Raw genomic sequence first — 17,427 nt, 5'->3', positions numbered from 1 at the left:
GGCGTTCATCTAATCCATTCTGAGCGAGACCTTCAACAGACTTTTGCTGATCAGTCCCTTTGAATCCAGTCGCAGTCGACTTCTCTCAAAGTTTGTCCCAAGAGAAATAGTTAACTCTGATTAGCACTGTGGAGTCGCTGCAGGTTCTCGTGTTTTGGGTTCAGCTCTTCCCAGCACGCACTACCGTTTCGCAGCTCTCCTCAACTCATACTTGTCGCCAAGGAGAGGCACTTTACATGGCCTGCCTCAAAAAAGGATTATCGCAGGCTAACCGACTAACTCTGATGTCAAACACGAGTTTCCTGGCCCCCTGCCATGTCCACGATGGAATCGTGCAACTTAGTGTATTGACTTTGTCCACCATTGGACCAAGCAGAGCATGAAGTTTATTCAGACAGGTCGTAGTTCAGATATGGCTGAGAATTTCCTGAGGGATCTTCACGGGTCGCGACAATGTTCGTGTCTCGGCAGAGAAGAAAGAAAAATCGTTTGAGCCTGAGAGACAACCCCTGCTCATTGCTGCCGTTTAAATTGCTGGCTTCCCCCTGGACCTGCTGTCCTAAGGTCATAACTTTCGGATTTTTAACCGTCGGTGCACTTGAAAAAGACCCAATCATGGATACCAAAGATCCCGGACAGCTTGCCCCTGCTGCTCAGCAGCCTCACGAGTGGTCCAGCTCATTCTGGGACTGTTTCTCTCCCACTGAAACCTGTACGAGATCCTTGACCTCTCAATGGCCTCGCCTCCTCCGTCTCCTCATATCTCCTCTACCATCTATTTGCTGACATTTATCCGTTCAGGTCTCGTCGGCTGGTGCGCACCATGCTGCCTGTTCGGCAAGACCCAATCTCGCCTCCAGGATCCCGCTCTGAAGGAGCACCAATACGTCAACGGCGATGTATGTATTGTCAAGTGTCTTCTCATACAACAAGCTATGATACTAACTCGCCATCTGTACCCATAGTGCTGCCTCTACGCGCTCTCCAGCTACTGCGGCCTCTACTGGGTCCTGCTTATGATCAAACGAGGTCAACTCCGTGAACGGTTTGGAATCCAGGGTTCCACGTTCCAGGATTGCTGGCAGTCCTGCCTCTGCCCGTGCTGCACGCTGGTGCAGAACGAGAAGGAGGTTGAGGCTCGGTCGAACAACATTCAGGTTGGGTATCAGCCTCCTTCGGGGATGGCTTATCCTCAGTGATGTTGTTGCGGCGAGCGTTTGTCGGTCCAGTTATAATAGTGCTATTGAGATAATAAGAGTAATGGTAATTCTGGTTCCGAGTTCGATAATGGTTTTCGGTGAGGGGTATTAGACGAGTGAAGCGATAGTCATTGCATCTCAAGGCTTGAGTGCCTGGTATCAGCGGTCATCCAACCAATAACTAAGCATGCTCAGTTTGTGAGCGAAGTCTTAAGACTGAATATTGGAACGGTAAGTTGAAGTAAAAGAGAATACACATTTTGAGTATATCAGTCAACAGTTGTGTACTGTACAGAACACGCTACCTCCGCAACTTCCACCTCTTCGATCTATTAACTACCAACGGAACAAAGGAAACATAACTGGACAGGAGGCAATGGCCATGAATTCTGAGACATCAAGAAAAACCGGTAATTTCGTTTACAGGGAGTTACGGCTCATGTCATTGCGGATGCGCTGGTAGTCCAGGATGCCCTCAATGGCACCGACAGCACTGATGGCGATGTCCTGATCCCAGATTTTGCGGTTGGCGAAGTCCATAACATCCTTCTCGGTGATGCGGCCAATGATGCGCTCAACGTCCTCAGGGCTGAGGCGACGGCCAGTGGTGATGATCTGGCGACCAATGTCCTCGGCAACGGCAGTGGTGCCGTCGAGGGACAGGAGGATGGAGGCCTTGAGCTGAGCCTTGGCACGCTCAACCTCGGCAGCGGAGACGTTGTAGCACAGGCGAGACCACTCGCGGAGGGCGAAGTGGACCAAGTCGTTGAGCCGGGTCAGGTTCTCCGAGACCATGTAGATACCCCACAGACTATATTTCGATCAGTTCACTTCCCCTAGCATTGCCATACTTTTGAAAATGACAAACTTACCCAGTGTCGCTGTAGCTGGTGGAGAAGCTCATGAAGCTGTTGGCGAGGTTGTGGTGGTTGACGAAGGAGCTGAGGCGGCTGCCGAGGTAGGGGGAGTTGCCCATGGCACGATCCCAGTTGCCGACGATGGCCTGGGCGACGAGAGCAGTGAAGTAGTCATCATCCTTCCAGCTGACACCCTCAACAGCAACGGCAATGTGGGCAGAGGGAAGAGTGTCGTCACGAATTCTGACCTCGGATCCGATAAACTCGGGGGTACGCTTCTGCTCAGCGGTGAGAGCGAGAGCAGCGGAGGTGGGAGGCTTGCTGGGGAGGGAACCGAAGTGCTGCTCAGCCAGCTTAACTAGCTGCTCGTGGGGGATGCCACCAGCACCGACCAGAACCATGCGGTCAGCGGTGTAGTTGGTCTTGATGTAGTCGGTCAAGTTATCCCGGGAGATAGTCTGAATGTTCTCCTTGGGACCGAGGATGGTGCGACCAAGGGGCTGGTTCTGGAAAGCAGTGGCGTGCAGGTGGTCAAAGACAACCTCCTCGAGCTGCTTGTCAACCTCCTCCTGCTCACGCAGAATCACATCTCTCTCACGCTCGATAGCAGCGGGCTCCAGCTTCGAGTTCTGCAGGATATCGGCGAGGATGTCGACGGCCTTTGGGACATCGTTGTTGAAAGACTTGGCGTAGTAGACAGTGTTTTCCCTCTAAAAAAAGCTCCAATTAGTTCAATTCGTCTCCTGATGAAATATCAATCCGATCATCGTTCCGGACCGTACCGAAGTGTAAGCGTTCAGGTGAGCACCCATGTTCTCGATCTCGAGTTCCAGCTGGTGCTGGGTTCTCTTGTTGGTACCCTACAATTCCGTCAGCAACCGATCCGCTACCTGGATGTTCGCGGGGTGTATACCTTGAAGGCAAGGTGCTCAAGGAAGTGTGCGGTGCCGTTGGTCTTGTCAGTCTCTGCTCGGCTGCCGGCGTCGATCCAGACGCCAACAGTGGATGTCTGAGCCCATGGGGAGTATTCAGTCGCAATCTATGGTTGATTAGCGAAATTGCGAAGCCATTGAGATGCAATTCAATTCTCTTTCGTACCGTGAATCCGTTGGAGAGAGTCGTCGACTGGGTGGTGGACGGCAAGGCGACCGGAGAAGCAAAGCCACGCTTCACGGGCTGAACGGCCTTCAAGGCAGCACGGCTCCGCAGAGCCTGGTTGAAGTTGAACGCTAGGCGCCGAGAGGCCATTGTGAAAGACTGGAGGGAGACTGAAGAGGATAGGGAGGAATTGAAAAGGCCGGTTGCTGGAGATGGGGCAGTCCTGGAGATGCGAGGTTGAAGTTCGGGAGTCAAATTGTTCGCCAGCTCTCGCCAGCCAATCACATGACCCGCTTTTCCAAACCGGCCTGTCTTCCATCCCGACTGTTTCCTTCACTGCAGAAGCACCGTGCCAGCACGTTTGTGAATGGACATTGCTCGACGGGCATGATTATTGTCCTCAGTATTCACTCCGTAAACTTGTAACCTCCGGGGAAAGCTACAATTGAAGTCTTCCCCTTCTTCGTCAAACTGCTCTTCGCTGCAGCGGCTCACATAGATCCGTTCTTCCGCGATTAGATTCTTAGTTCACATACACCATTGATCTCAGCCCGATAGAAGTCAATAGCACGTGTTGCGTTGAATTCTGAGCCCATGTCTGGAAAATCTGGCCAACCACATACTTCCAAAGAATTCTGCACTGCAAATGTTCCTCGATCTAAGATTACAGACTTTGAATTCGACCCGCCGACCAGCAGGAGCCCTTGGGACCTTCTGCCGAAATGGCCTGTCACCCATCGTCATCGCATCGCCGAATTAGATTTTCTCGCAACTTATTATGACACAGTAGGTCAGACGGATAACATCAAAGCGGCCAAGGTTTGGCATGCCAGCTTTCCACTCGATGACCAGGTTGGCTATGAGACCGCTTACTTCCACCGTGGGAAGAAGGTAGAGGTCTGAGATTAACTTGCAGGAGGCTCCGGTGTGTGTTGAAGTAAGTAACTCTTACTCCTTGTGATATAGTAACTAATCATACCCATTTTAGGAACCCCCGCCAGAGATCATGATGTCCGGGCACTGCCAGAATTCTGTCCGCCCACTAGCCAGGCGTCCCGCTGCCGTCACAGGCAGCACGCCTCAACCCTCGTCTCTGGTAACACCCGCGGCCAAGACGACGAATGAGGGAGACGTGTCCGACAATGCAAATGTTCCTCTGGATCCAAACTTCATTTTCGAGCCTCCAACAAGCACAGAGCCTTGGAACTTGGTGCCAAGATGGCCAATCACGCACGGCCAGCGTATTGCTGAGTTGAAGTTTCTTGCCACCTTCTATGGCAAGAGAGGCCAAGAAGAGAATCTCCAGGCAGCAATTATTTGGCATTCAGAATTCCCTCAAGGTGCGTTAGTTGGTAATGAGTCCCGTTACTTTCAGGATGGGGCTGTTATCGATGAGTTTGATATTAAGTCTGAAGGTGGTCCTTGCTGGTATGAAGTAAGTTATAGCTCTTACTCATTGTGTTATAGTAACTAACTATATCCATTTAGGGGCCTCCTGATTATGACCTGATGGCCGGACACGATCAACGGCAACACATACTGGACTTGCTGTAACAGGTCAAAGTCTGGCAGCCACATGCTTCAGGTTTGACTATTACTCCTTGTTCTAGTCCCATTGCCCAATGCATGTATTCACCTCATCGGCATGCTGCTTCATGCTAATCATTGCTTAGATGAAATTGGAGGTGAGTGTGGCTGCTACCCATGCCGGGAATAATGAGCCCTATACAATGGATATAGGGTACAATTCCGGCTGCAAGGACATGGCCATACCTATGTCGCTGTTCGTACTAAGCAACATGAACCTGCCAGGAACCCAACAGGCTCCCCGTGGCAGGGGACATCCTAGCTGATGCCTGTGGTATGGACAAAATGACAACCCTAATCACAATGCTCTGGTATGCCTACTCACTACAGAGAGAGATCCCTTGCACACTCACTGCCCGACACTGATTCCGTGTCTAAGCGTGCTCATTGATTGTGGCTAGCGGAGCTCTGGGCCCATTTTAGTAATGTGTTTCGCATTCTCCTGTTCTAGGGCAGTTCCCTGCACACTTCTGACTACCTCCGGAAATCACTGACCATTGACACCCGGATGGGTTCTGACCTTGATTATGACGCAGCACGCCCGTCGACAGACTGCCTGGCCAAAGGAGCCGAAACAGGTGTTGACAGCGGCTCGTGCTGCCACCTTGGAAGTCGAGGTAATCTGCCGGGGAAGGCGCAGACGTGCTCCTCCCTTGGCATTATGTGGCAAACCGTTAAGGCTGTATTATATGGGGCAATTGAGGATTAGTGCTTTGTGTATATCCAGCCTGTTTAAAGCAAATCTATCTAGCACATACAAAGCCCCAGCTTAACAATCGCATGCCAGCCTGAGCATGTCACATATCTGGCCCTTGCGATTGGATTGAAGTTTATGTTTATGTCTTGCTAAAGTGACATTAATTGTTTTCAAAATGCAAAGAATACCGACAATCATAAGAATTGAAGAGAAATTGCCTTGACCGTCCTCATACTGTGGTATCATCCCGATGGAAATCAATGAAACCGACTTGCATATTGCCTGATATTCTCCACCACCGAAGGTCTTGTCTACGTGGGCCTGCCGAAGCCGTACGACTCGATTCTGGTGGGAACACCGGGAGGTGGGCGAACTAAGCAGGCGTGAGGGCTTTAATTATCAGGGTGACAGGATCAATTCATGTACATAGTGTCGCTGCTTCCTATGCTGGATGCGAAATGCTGGAGCTTGACATATAGTCTCATTGATTTAGCAACAATCATTCAGTCAGTCTTCCTCTTTTCTCTTTCCTTCAACAATACGACACTGTAAGAAGCAGCACTGGGATGGTATAGCTATCTGGGCTCCCTCATCAGCAGTTCATGAGGCTACGCACTGATGTTGATGTTGATGTCGATGTTGAAGCAGTCTTCTTTCCTGTTCCATGTAGTAATCTCTTTTCCACTGACTGTGAACACCTTGCATCATAATCAGCAAGTTCTGTGACCGATGCCTATAGGAGAATTTCAGTAATATTTCTTCTTTCTCTGTGGATCCTTTGATAATCTCACCAGTAGCTTTCATTAAGCCAAAACTGTGCCCCAGTAAGACGACACTGGTTAAGCCAAGGACGGTCTGCAGGCCAATTACAGCTTCCTAGATTTCGCACCACCCAGAATACAGACTGATTCATCTTTTCAGACTCTTCAGGCAAGGTTTCTTTTGTAATCAAAGTCGGACATGTGGGACAGGCTTTTACCAGCTTTTCAGGGACAAGAGACAGGAGATCTTGATGGGGTTTTGAAGAAATCAAAGTCTGGTACATCTGAAGATCATTTGTGGCTTGATTCTCAGGGACAAGAGATAGGAGATCTTGATGAGGGCAAGCAAAGGTAGGCTCGGCTGTCAGATGAGCTATAGAGGAATAGAAGTTTATGATATGCTGACCTGCTAGACATAACTGGCCAGTCTTGATATATAAAACCAGAGTAACTCGCACAATGTAGCCAGTCCTAGTGCTATATGCACAATAGTGGCCAAGACGGGGATGTCCTTCATTGCTAACATAATACCTGAATAGGCCATATTGGGTGTTTGGCTTCGCGGGTGATTTGAGGATCTTGATAAGCTTGTCTCGACCTCGAACCGTCAGAGAGATACAGGGACATAGGTCAGCTATACCAGCGTAGTAAGTGCAGGATCTCTCCAGCGCAGATTTTCTTAGTAAATATCTTGGAAATTCTTTCCGGGGATGGAGTTTTAGACACTGTGCACAGTAGGCCCAGTGGTGGTTTTCAAGTCGAAGAAGAAGTTGATTTCGTGGTACATCCCTACTGTTCACACACAGGATTGGATTCCTGATACGCAAGAGACGTGGAAATTTGAGTTCTTTATGCTGTACTATCGTGCTCCCGAATAGGCAAAAGAGCTCTTTACAGCTGAGAGATAGACACACTTGATCGACTAGTGAGAGGTGTTGGTAGATCTTCTGGAAGGTGCGCTCATCTAAGCAAAGTATGGCGGGGTATTCTGGCTGTTTCTTCCATTTGGCAATCTTTCGCCATGGCGACATCTTTGAGTCTTTGGGCGGAGACTGGGCCTTGATTTTAGATACAGCCGCCATGTAAAGAGGAGGAGACTGAGAGAGTAGACCAGAGTCTATGAATATTTTGTGCAGCGCAGCGGTGCAGAGAGAACAAAAGACTTCAGCGCTGCCACCTGTGGTCAATGTTTATGACTTCATGACGTACTGATTGCAAGTTCTGACGCCAATTTGTCTCATAAACAGTTCCTTAGATCAATTAACCATGGATGTTGTCAGACCTGCACCATATTACCTACCCTAGTCTCCCTTTGTCTCTTCCTCGCCTCCCCGGGTATTTTAACAGGAAATTTTGTGCCGTATCTCCTCAAGAGAGATGTCCCACTCCGCAGCCAATCTCTCTCTCCACGCATCCACGGTGATCACCGGTCCATCTGAGTTCTCGGCATAACAAGCCTTTAAGATCTGCTCATCCCCGTCCACATTCTCGATACGTGCCGACACTCGAACACTCTTGGTCTTTGAGCCGGGGAACATATCCCCTCCGTACAGTGGGCTCTGAAACCAGAGGGGGTTTGGGCTGCATGCAGTCATCTCACTGTCGGTTGTGGGATATCGCAGTCGATCGAGGCAGTCCCGGCCGAAATCGCATGCCGGACAGTAGACGCAATGATAGAACTCATTCTCGAGACTGGCCCCGTTGTTGCAGTCCACGCTGCCGCCGTGCGGCCGTCGCAGTATCAAGTAAAGCCCAACTCATCAAGGTCGACAGTGGGGGAGTGAGTCTCGTGCAGGTAGGAAAGGCGGCTTTCAAGCAGGCGGAGCGCGCTGGCAGTCACTTTCTCGTCTGTGTCGTGGCTCTCCGGCTTTGTCAGCGCCTCGGCATACAACTGCAGAAAGAGATTCTTGCACACACATTTCCCGACATTGATGCTGTGTCTAAGGGTGCTCATTGATATGTGGCTAGCGGAGCTCTCGGCCCATCTTAGTAATGTGTTTCGCATTCTCCTGTTCCAGGGCAGTTCCCTGCACACATCTAACTACCTCCGGAAATCACTGACCATCTACACCCTGACCGGATCTGACCTTGATGATGACGCAGCACCCCATCGACAGACTGCCTGGTCAAAGAAGCCCAATAGTTTGGGGGGTTGGACGGCGGCTCGTGCTGCCAGCTTGGAGGTTGAGGTACTCTGTGGAGAAGGCACAGAGCACTCCTCCCTTGGCATTGTGTCTCGAACACACGGATATGGGACCAATTGAGGACGAGTGCTCTGCGTGTATCCAGCCTCGTTTAAAGCGAATGTATCTAGCGCATACAAAGCCCCAGCTTAACAATCGCATGCCAGCCTGAGTATATCATAGATCTGCCCACCTGCGAGTGGATTAATCGTTTTCAAATTGCAAAGAATCGAAGAGAAATTGCCTTGATTGTCCTCATACTGTGATATCAGCCCGATAGAAATCAATGAAACCGACTAGCATATTGCCTGATATTCTCCACCATCGAAACATCCTCTGAGAACCCCAACTTGATCGCATGCGCAGTGTTGAAGTTAGGGGTCCACGTCTGGACAATCCGATCAACATCCGCGTCATACTTCTCTTCCACCAAATCCCGACGCTCCTTGCCTCCAATCTCCTCCAACGCATCCAACATCTCCTGGACACTAACCTTCAGACCAGGTAAATTCACCGACCTCGAAACCCCAAACGCCTCCTTGGGGATAGTCCTCGCATGCAACAGATTCTTCACAACAGTGTACGGCGAGCAAATCCACAGCTCGGTACTCTTACTCACCGGCAGGATCGCCTTCTTCCCATTAAACGGCTCCCGGATGATATCGCTCGCGAAGCTGCTCGCCGCCTGGGTCGGCTGGCCCGCTCGCACCGTCACCGTGGGCAATCGCACGGCACGACCATCGATGAACCCCCGCCTCGAGTAATCATTCAGCAGCGTCTCGATGACGAGCTTCGCTGACCCGTACGAGGACGAGGGCACAGGTGGGAAATTCGTCTCGTCGATGACGAAACCCGGGGGCGCGAGGCCGTAGACGGCCAAAGTCGAGGTGAATACCACCTTCACGCCGGGCATGGTAGTGCGTAGTCTGTCGAGGATGTACCGCGTTGCGTCGAGATTGACCCGCATCCCGAGCTCGAAGTTGGCTTCTGCGCCGCTGGACATGATCCCGTGGAGGAGGTAGACGGTGTCGTAGCGGTGGGACTCGTTGAATAGTGAGTCGACTACGCTTGGGTCGGTGAGGTCTGCTTGGACGCTCTTGACTCGCGAGGCATGTTCGGCAGCGGAGGGGGGGACTGGGGGTGCGACGACGTCTGTGAGGAGCACTGTTGTATTGGGTTCGCTCAAGAGTAATGCAGCAGCCAGTTCCTGGCCGACATAGCCGCCTGCTCCGGTGATGATGATAGACATGGTGGTAGGCGCTGAGTTCTTGATCCCGGATCGGAAGTGATGTTGACTAGAAGATAGAAGAAAAACTGGATATTACAATGACACTCAGACTCATTCAGTAACTATATCTCCCCGCGCAATTCATCCCATTGCTGCTGGTTATATAGTTTCCTTGCTGTCTATGTATGCGGGGTCGGTGGAGAGGACGTGTGAATGCCCCCCACGTCCACCATTATTTCTCCGTCTCGACGCCATCAGCATGACCATCATTAGCTGTGGCCATCGAGGAAATTACCTCACAGTTTCTGTTGATCCATTGGTGTCACGCAGATGTTCCGACTCCCCAGGCGTCGGAGACCTGTCCGACCGAACTGCTCCCGTTCCATGGAATAGTCAACCCGGCGCAAGTCCGATAGGAGATTACTCTTGTGGACAAAAAAGCCCGATTTATGAGCTTTCGACTTAGCATGAAAGAAAATAATACTCCGAAAGAGATAACAGAGCGTAGTGAACCATCACATTCGTCTCACACTAAAAAAACAAGAAACAACGTCCAAGCGTGTTCTTTCTAGACAGAAACCGCAGACCTGGAAGATTTTTCGACTCGAACAGAATACATTTGTAAAAACGGACACCTGGACATGGACATAAACCAGAAAAAGAAAAGGGCCATTTCAACATATCACGGAACACTTGACGCCGAAAAATAGCAAACATGGGATGATTAGAAACATGATAAAGAGATGAGACCCCCAAATTTTTATGCAGAACGCTTGTAGATACCAGACACTATACAGTGGTCACGTTCGAAAGGCTCCAGAGTCAGCTGCTCCTTGGGCTTGATCTTCTCCTCTCTCATCTTCTGCACCTCACGGGCGAAGACAACCTCGGGCTTGGCCGTGCTGTCGATACAGTTGGCCTTGACGGAGACAATGACACCACCCTCGTTCTTCAGGAACATGTGGGCATTCAGACCAACAATACGGGCCTGATCGGGCTGGGCAACATCGGCGAAGATAACGTCAACCATGGGGACGAGCATACGGTAGCGGAGAGGGTGTCTGGCGTCCTCAACGATGGGAATAACGTTGGTGCGGTGGGTGGCCATGCCAATCAGATCACGGCCAGAACGGTGGGAGAACTCGACAGCGTAGACGTTTCCGGTAGGTCCGACAATATCAGCGACGTGACTGACGGAGGTACCGCTGGCAGATCCAAGGTACAGAACCTTGGAGCCAGGCTTCATGTAGATATCATCGAGACCACCCAGGATACCGGCGGCAAGCTTGGAACGGAAGGGGTTCCACACACGGTACTCGGTCTTGGTAACGGCACCATCCTCACCGGCAGGAGACTCGACAGCAATGCGCTTCTCGCCATAGACGGACTCTCCGGGAGTCAAGTTCTTGGTGACAAGCAAATCTTCCTTACCACCACGGGCAACGAAGACACCGGCGTGACGGTGAGGCTCCTACACATTCCCGAATTAGTATCCAGACCTATCAATCGCTCCCAGCCACTGAAGAGACATACAATGATGACCTTGGCACCACCCCTGGCACCCTTAGCACCACCACGGCCGCCGCCACGAGGGCCACCACGGCCACGAGCAGGGGCACCACGACCGCCGCCACGAGGACCGCCACGGCCACGACCACCGCTTCCAAGTCCACCTGAAGATGAAGAAGAGATCGTATTAGCTTGCCGTTCATCACAGGGGACGCTGTAAGACAGGCGACGGCATTGAAGCTTCAGAGTTCTAGCTCCAGTAGAAGCAATATCAAGAGAACAGCTAAACTGCTGATTCATGGGTCTATGCCTGCCTATTGCCCCAGATGGAGGATATGAGGATGAACAAACCTCTGCCACCGCGACCACCACCTCCTCCACGGGGAGCACCACGGCCGCCACGGGGAGCGCCGCGGCCACCTCCTCTAGGACCACCAAATGCCATTGTAGTTTATGATATGAGAATTATCGGAAAGATATAGAGATCGAAATCGTTTTCACAGCCGAGATAACGGGCTGAGAATCAAATCGCGGAGCTGCTGTTATAGCGAAGATGAAGAAAAAAAAGTTTCGATGTGTAAAAGGACAGCTAAGCCCGTTGCGATTGGAAAGAACCGTGAGTCGAGGTTAATAAATTGCCTCTAGGTAGCAGATATGCGAAAATTCCGCACCGTGTCTGCTTTCAGAGTTCCGTCGAGGCCGTACTGCTCGTCGTTTGTTGCGGTCGAGATTTTTCAGACTGAGCCTTTGGATCTTTCGAAAATCAGAATCCGCTAGCCCGAAAATGGCTTAGCGTGACTTTGGCTGATGTGGGAACAGACTAATCACGTGATATACTATCTGATAGCGAGATCACCTGACTTGTATAAGCCCTCGTCCAATTGGATCGTTTCTTGAGCATCCAATAGGTAACTAGGTACTACTAGATAACAGGTGGGAGGAGCTACAGGATCTCGGATCGTTTGTATATGGAGACACTCAGAAGCGTGATTATCCCGTAAGTCCATTCTCATATGTGAGACGAATCCTAGCCAGGAAGCATACGAGTATGTACATGATTCAACAGCCAAAAAAGTAGAGATCCACCCGCCACCTTACTTCCCAAAGAAATAGTAATTTGCTGCATATTGCACTGTAATGACTGATTGCTGGTTCTCGCAGGTCTTTGGCGGCGATCCCCCGGCTGTATCTACCCGATAGACACTCTCGTAGTCTCCAACTGTGCCCTCTGTGGTCGTCAGGTACAGCCATGCAACCGCACCATTGGCACCTTGGACAGCAGAAGACGGTGCAGCCAGGTCGGCTTTCTTCTTTGTATAGGCTATACCGTACTGTCGTTGCGGAGTTGTATCGAGATTGAAAATGGGGACCGAATCTTCGAAGAAATGATGACCAAGTAGATTGAGGTTGGCGTAAGGTAGAGTCGCCCATGAGTTGGTGGGTAGCTGCAGCTTATAGGCGATGTTAGGGAGCATGTCTATCATGTCGGAGTAGCTTGCTGCAATGCATGTTGCGTTGTAAAGACTTGCTACGGCACCTATGGCCACCGGTTTCGAGTCTGCGGTTGAGGTTGCGCAACTGTAATTCTGCGTGGGGTCAGCTACCTTGGCCATGCAACGAATGTGTGATCTGAAGGTGTAGTTGTTGCTAACCTGTGTTCCGCGGCCAACGGCGACATATAGAGGCTTCTGGTTGCCGGGGGAGGGTAATCCGGATGCAAAGGCGGGTAAGGCTATCTTGGATGGATCGCACGTTGTTGTTGCAGTGAAGACATCCTTTGCATCGTCGATATAGTGGCTCACTTTGCTGTAGAACTCTGCCAGCTCGTCGGAGTAGTCATAGACGTTGTCAAAAAAGGCCGGAGCAGCGTAGGCCGTTGCCGTCAGCCAGGTGAAGAGCACAATGAAGGGCCTCATATTGGTGATTTATAATGTTTTATAATGGGGTATTGATCGTTAGAAAGCCTAGTCCAGCTAGGTGCTATGTCGAGGTGATAAGATGCAGTTGAGTACTGCGTATATGAGAAGGAAAAGAGGAAGAGTGGAGATTATTGGGTTGTAGAGAAGTATCGAGTACGAATGCAACAAAGAAAATGACCTTGGTATTCACGCTGACACTCGAGACAACATAATAAACAAAGAGGACCTGCCGAGGAGGAAAACGCACACTAGCAAGATTGAACGGCAAAGAACACGACTGGGAGTAAGAACATCCCTACTGAAGAACCAGGATGAATATCATATATAATCACCAGGCTCGCCTGGCTGCGTGCCTCTTAGAAGTTGCACGGATCCTCTGTCTGCATGTCATTGAAGAAATTATAGTAACATGCAATTTAGGCTTGAAACCCGACTTGTCAGATCTATTAACAGCCTCGAGTCAGATTATCGCTGAAGCCGCCTGCTATAGCCATGCGCCATGAAGCTCGCTCATTGGCAGCAGTATGCGCTGGTGGAATCCCTCAGCTTTGACGGTCTTCTAGTCGAGACATGGAATGCTCCCTGGGCGGTTTGCGCTGCTGAAGAGACGTCCTCCTCGGGCGCAGATTGGTGCATCTGACTCGGCAGTTTTCTCGATTTCGAACCGGTCGGAGCTTGCATGCGCCTGACGAGATCTAGCAGGGTTATGCTGGTGCTGATTGGCACTGAAATTCCCGGCCTCCTTCGGGTGTCTAATAATATCTCCTGCTTTACATTGCCGGCGCTTAGGCGTCATGCCAACCTGGGTTAGTGTGCAGAATGACAGATTGCAATTGCCCACGGGACTGGTCTTGACTCGTGTCAATCGGTCCGGGCTCTTGATGATACTTGCGTATTTCCTCGGCCTTTGCTAGTAACGTGATTGGGCAATTGGTCTCATTGTCCAGCGGTCGTGTGTTGACAGCGATGTTGACCCGCTCGCTTAGACTGTTGTTATTCTTGGGAAATATATCGAACGCGGGGTAAACGTCAAGCAGACATTCCAGGTGAGCAATGCCTTCGACGAATGTGACATTAACTGCAGTTGATTGGTACCGCGTGATTGTCCTCAAGCTACTCGGTTCCTAATGCTGCGATAAGTACACCACCTTTTCTCACCTTAAGCACACTAGCAGCTTAAAAGTAGAGACTCGGATGCGTTAGTTTTTAGCCTTTGCAACATGAGCCCTAAGAATGCCTCCTGTTTTCATAGTGGCCCGGGTGGTCTAGTGGTATGATTCTCGCTTAGGGATAAACCCAAGCATATCTGCGAGAGGTCCCGCGTTCGATCCGCGGCTCGGGCCAACAACATCTTTCTTTTTAGATTTTTTTGTGCGATATTTATTTCGCGATTGCCGAGCGTGCCAAGTACTGTCATCATTTCTACTCCAAGCACCCTTTTCATCCAGGGCCACAGTCCGATGCTGGGTAAGGAGAAACCAAGCCTGCTAAGAGGCGTGTGGACTCACACCACCACATGCTAAGACATCGCTAAAGAAGTAGGCACTCATTGGATGGTTGCAAGGGGGTGTCGGACACCGCAGGTCGTTACGAGACCGTAGCATTGCACGTAATCCAGATCCTGAAAGCCTTCGACGCTGTTGACTGCTTCAAATTGGGAACAAAGACCAAATAGATTAGAAGGTAGTATTCAGCTGAAGTACTAGACATCTCCGACCCTGTAGACGCCGATTGCCAAAAATAGAGACGAGGAGAAGGAGTCAGATGGCCACTAAGCTGCATGGTTGAAACCCTCCTGCTGCCAATCATCACCATGTAGCTGGCCACTGCTACTCCCAGACCCGCCCCCGCCAGCCATTGCAGCAGCGGCAGCAGCTCCCAGAGTGGCGCTACTGTGCTTTTCTATTTCCATGGTACTCATCATATACAATACTAGAAACAGTAAGACATGCAGGGCAAAGCAATACCCCGCAAAGAGGTTTCGGCTCGTTCGATTAGCCAAGATGATTCGTGTGATAGAAAACACGATCCTCTCGGGCAAGCTCATGCGCTTGTACGCCCGCACCGACTCACGGCCTCGGAAAGCAGCAAACGGTGATAGCTGAGCTTCGTAGGCGGACTGATACCGGTCTAGTGAAAGACCAGAAGGCGTGTCCGCGGAGACATGGACGGAGGAGTTGCTGGGTTTATTCGCATAGGCAGAGGCTGACGAGGACGCTCCGCCACGGCTGTACGTTGAGACATATCGCGTTTTCTCGTAAAGGCTAAGGTTATCCTTTTGAAGGGAAGCAACCTCCTGCCTCAAGGACTTGACCGTGCTGTACATCTTTGACAGCTCCTCTTCTAGCTCCGCATTCTTCTTCTTGAAGCGGTCACGCTGAGCCTGTATCATAGGCAGCAGACCGGAACCACCACCCACAGGCTCCCCGGCGCGTATAGCATCCATTGCATTGGAGGATGCTGCCGCCTGATCAAAACCTGAAATTATGGACGATGTCGGCGACGCTGCTCCTCTCCTGGTTGAGTGGGGATACCTCGAGCTGTAGGTACCAGCAACAGACATTGCGGACGATGGGAAAGCGTTCGCCGCCTCTTGCTGTACACGGAGTAGATCATTCTCAAGAGTTGTGGATAACTGCTTGGACTTCTCCAGTTCCTGTTTGGTATTTGAGAGATCCTCACGCAGAAGTTCAAGCTGACCTTGGAGGTCACGATGGGACACACGAAGAACGGTAAGTTCATCTGTCAACTTCTTGTTGCGAGCCAAGAGCAGCCCCTCCAGACTATTACCGCTGGATCCATCCTTAGGTTTCAAAAGGGCACCGTTGGTACCGTTAGCATTGCCCGTGGAATCTCCAGCCTCATCATCGTCCCCATCGCCCGCAGAGAACTCAATAGACTACGAAGAATCAGCAAGCAAGTACGGCTGTTTTGCCATAGGATAGATCCTACCTTGATCATCTCCAGCTCGCGGCGGATATCTTCATAGTCAGCAGTCTTTTCCAGCCGCGACCGCAGCTCGTCCCTCTCCGCAGCCACCTTCGAGCTCTGTCTCTCCAGTTGTGAGAGCTTCGACTCCCATGCGTGACGTTCAGACTCCCGATCGAATCTCGCAGCATCCAGTTTGCGCAACAAGGACGAGTTTTCTGACTGAAGGCGAAGATAGGCGGGATCGTCCTCAACCGAGGTAGCCTGCGTAGCCTGCGAATGTGAAACGGCTTGAGCCAGCTCAAGCCGGAGTTGCTCGTTTCGGGCCTCCACCTCGGCTAGTCGCAAGGTCGTCTTTTCCAAGTCGGCAGACACCAATTCTAGCTCTGCAGCAGTCGCCCCGTGTTGGGAGCCGTCACCGCCATCGTTCTCCTGGCCCAGCCTTTGAGATACCTCATAACTTGCCTTGATTTCCTTCAACAAGCGCTCTTGATTTTCAACCTTCTCCTCCAAGCTCTTCTCTTTGGCGGCCCAGTTGTCAGACTTTTCCGCCAACACGGCGGACCAAGACGACTCGATCTCTTTGATCTTCGTTTCCTGGCTGTCCTCCAAATTCTTTCGCGCAGCTCGTTCCTCTTGTAGTCGCGTTTCCGTATCCTCTAATTGGGTTGTAAGACGACTCACAGATTTCTGCAATTGGTCTCTCTCAGACGTCAATTTCGGGACGGTTTGCTCGGAGAGCACAAGCGAGTCGACCGAGGCTTCAAGGAGTGGGTAAGGATCAGGAGCTTCCGACAGAGAGGAGTAGAGCTGTAGAAACGCAGATGAGGAGGATTTCCCGTGATTGGTCAGGAGATCAATGAAGCTCTGATATGCTACCATACGTTAGCTCGAAAGATCAACTTGATCGCGGCTGAGGTAGGACGGACATTTCAGGAGACCCTTGTATTCCGCAAGCTTGGAAGCATCGTCTAATTTTCGAAAATCCTTTGTCTTCTGAGCTAGATCCTTTCTCTGTATAAGTGCATCACGCTGTTGAGCGACAATATCCGAAGCCGTAGCATCTAGTTTTGCGACGGTCGTAGTCAAGTCGATGCCTAATAGTGGAGATATCAGCAAATTGAGTTTCAAACTAGACAAGCCAATCAAATGGTGACGTACTTCTCCAGGCCGCAATGGCACGTTGAAACTTGTTCGCTCCTTCTGGGAGCTGCTGCTCTGAGCTGGCCCGTTCGGCGTCGTGGCCATTTTGATTGTTGTTCTCGGGAACGATGCCTTCCGTAATCGCAAAAGTGTCCATCTTCTTTCTTCTATTTTGGCACAAACTTTTGTCTCAGTGAGCCCATCGGACGTCTAATTCAACTAGATACCCCTACAATTATCGACCAAGGCAGCGATCGGACGGAGACAGATCGGTTTGAGATGCGGAGACCGTTGACAGTTGACACGCGGAGCGGACCG

The 17,427-nt window shown here is 50.9% G+C and overlaps 7 protein-coding genes and 1 non-coding gene across 8 annotated transcripts; 3 read left to right on the top strand and 5 right to left on the bottom strand.

Moving 5' to 3' along the window:
* Positions 1 to 615: 615 nt before the first annotated feature.
* Positions 616 to 1,199, top strand: ALT_7858 (PLAC8 family protein; the record flags this gene model as incomplete). Its single annotated transcript, XM_033561066.1, has 3 exons — positions 616 to 712; positions 802 to 899; positions 966 to 1,199. The coding sequence occupies 3 exons, from the start codon at positions 616 to 618 to the stop codon at positions 1,197 to 1,199; spliced, it is 429 nt and encodes a 142-aa protein (XP_033416957.1).
* A 420-nt stretch (positions 1,200 to 1,619) lies between these two features.
* ALT_7857 (mitochondrial processing peptidase) lies at positions 1,620 to 3,304 on the bottom strand (the record flags this gene model as incomplete). Its single annotated transcript, XM_033561067.1, has 5 exons — positions 1,620 to 2,010; positions 2,072 to 2,766; positions 2,839 to 2,916; positions 2,970 to 3,095; positions 3,155 to 3,304. The coding sequence occupies 5 exons, from the start codon at positions 3,302 to 3,304 to the stop codon at positions 1,620 to 1,622; spliced, it is 1,440 nt and encodes a 479-aa protein (XP_033416958.1).
* A 444-nt stretch (positions 3,305 to 3,748) lies between these two features.
* On the top strand, positions 3,749 to 4,708 carry ALT_7856 (uncharacterized protein; the record flags this gene model as incomplete). Its single annotated transcript, XM_033561068.2, has 3 exons — positions 3,749 to 4,045; positions 4,143 to 4,589; positions 4,643 to 4,708. The coding sequence occupies 3 exons, from the start codon at positions 3,749 to 3,751 to the stop codon at positions 4,706 to 4,708; spliced, it is 810 nt and encodes a 269-aa protein (XP_033416959.1).
* A 3,957-nt stretch (positions 4,709 to 8,665) lies between these two features.
* ALT_7855 (SDR family oxidoreductase) lies at positions 8,666 to 9,631 on the bottom strand (the record flags this gene model as incomplete). The annotated part of the gene is made up of 1 exon (XM_033561069.2): positions 8,666 to 9,631. The coding sequence occupies one exon, from the start codon at positions 9,629 to 9,631 to the stop codon at positions 8,666 to 8,668; it is 966 nt and encodes a 321-aa protein (XP_033416960.2).
* Positions 9,632 to 10,370: 739 nt separating this feature from the next.
* Positions 10,371 to 11,564, bottom strand: ALT_7854 (rRNA 2'-O-methyltransferase fibrillarin family protein; the record flags this gene model as incomplete). The annotated part of the gene is made up of 3 exons (XM_033561070.2): positions 10,371 to 11,081; positions 11,144 to 11,283; positions 11,471 to 11,564. 3 exons carry the CDS (start codon positions 11,562 to 11,564, stop codon positions 10,371 to 10,373), a joined length of 945 nt encoding a protein of 314 aa, XP_033416961.1.
* A 649-nt stretch (positions 11,565 to 12,213) lies between these two features.
* ALT_7853 (uncharacterized protein) lies at positions 12,214 to 13,035 on the bottom strand (the record flags this gene model as incomplete). The annotated part of the gene is made up of 1 exon (XM_089600334.1): positions 12,214 to 13,035. One exon carries the CDS (start codon positions 13,033 to 13,035, stop codon positions 12,214 to 12,216), a length of 822 nt encoding a protein of 273 aa, XP_089455227.1.
* A 1,257-nt stretch (positions 13,036 to 14,292) lies between these two features.
* On the top strand, positions 14,293 to 14,381 carry ALT_t157. Its single transcript is given in 2 exon segments — positions 14,293 to 14,328; positions 14,346 to 14,381. It is a non-coding gene; the product is annotated as a tRNA-Pro (tRNA).
* Positions 14,382 to 14,809: 428 nt separating this feature from the next.
* On the bottom strand, positions 14,810 to 17,266 carry ALT_7852 (CCAAT displacement transcription factor COY1; the record flags this gene model as incomplete). Its single annotated transcript, XM_033561072.2, has 4 exons — positions 14,810 to 15,937; positions 15,991 to 16,841; positions 16,896 to 17,063; positions 17,128 to 17,266. The coding sequence occupies 4 exons, from the start codon at positions 17,264 to 17,266 to the stop codon at positions 14,810 to 14,812; spliced, it is 2,286 nt and encodes a 761-aa protein (XP_033416963.2).
* Positions 17,267 to 17,427: the final 161 nt, after the last annotated feature.

The sequence above is a fragment of the Aspergillus lentulus genome, assembly GCF_001445615.1.
Source record: "Aspergillus lentulus DNA, contig: Alt16, strain: IFM 54703, whole genome shotgun sequence".
In the NCBI taxonomy this organism is placed as follows: Eukaryota; Fungi; Ascomycota; class Eurotiomycetes; order Eurotiales; family Aspergillaceae; genus Aspergillus; species Aspergillus lentulus.
Note: the sequence above shows the minus strand (reverse complement) of the source record. Positions and strands in the feature narration are given on the sequence as shown.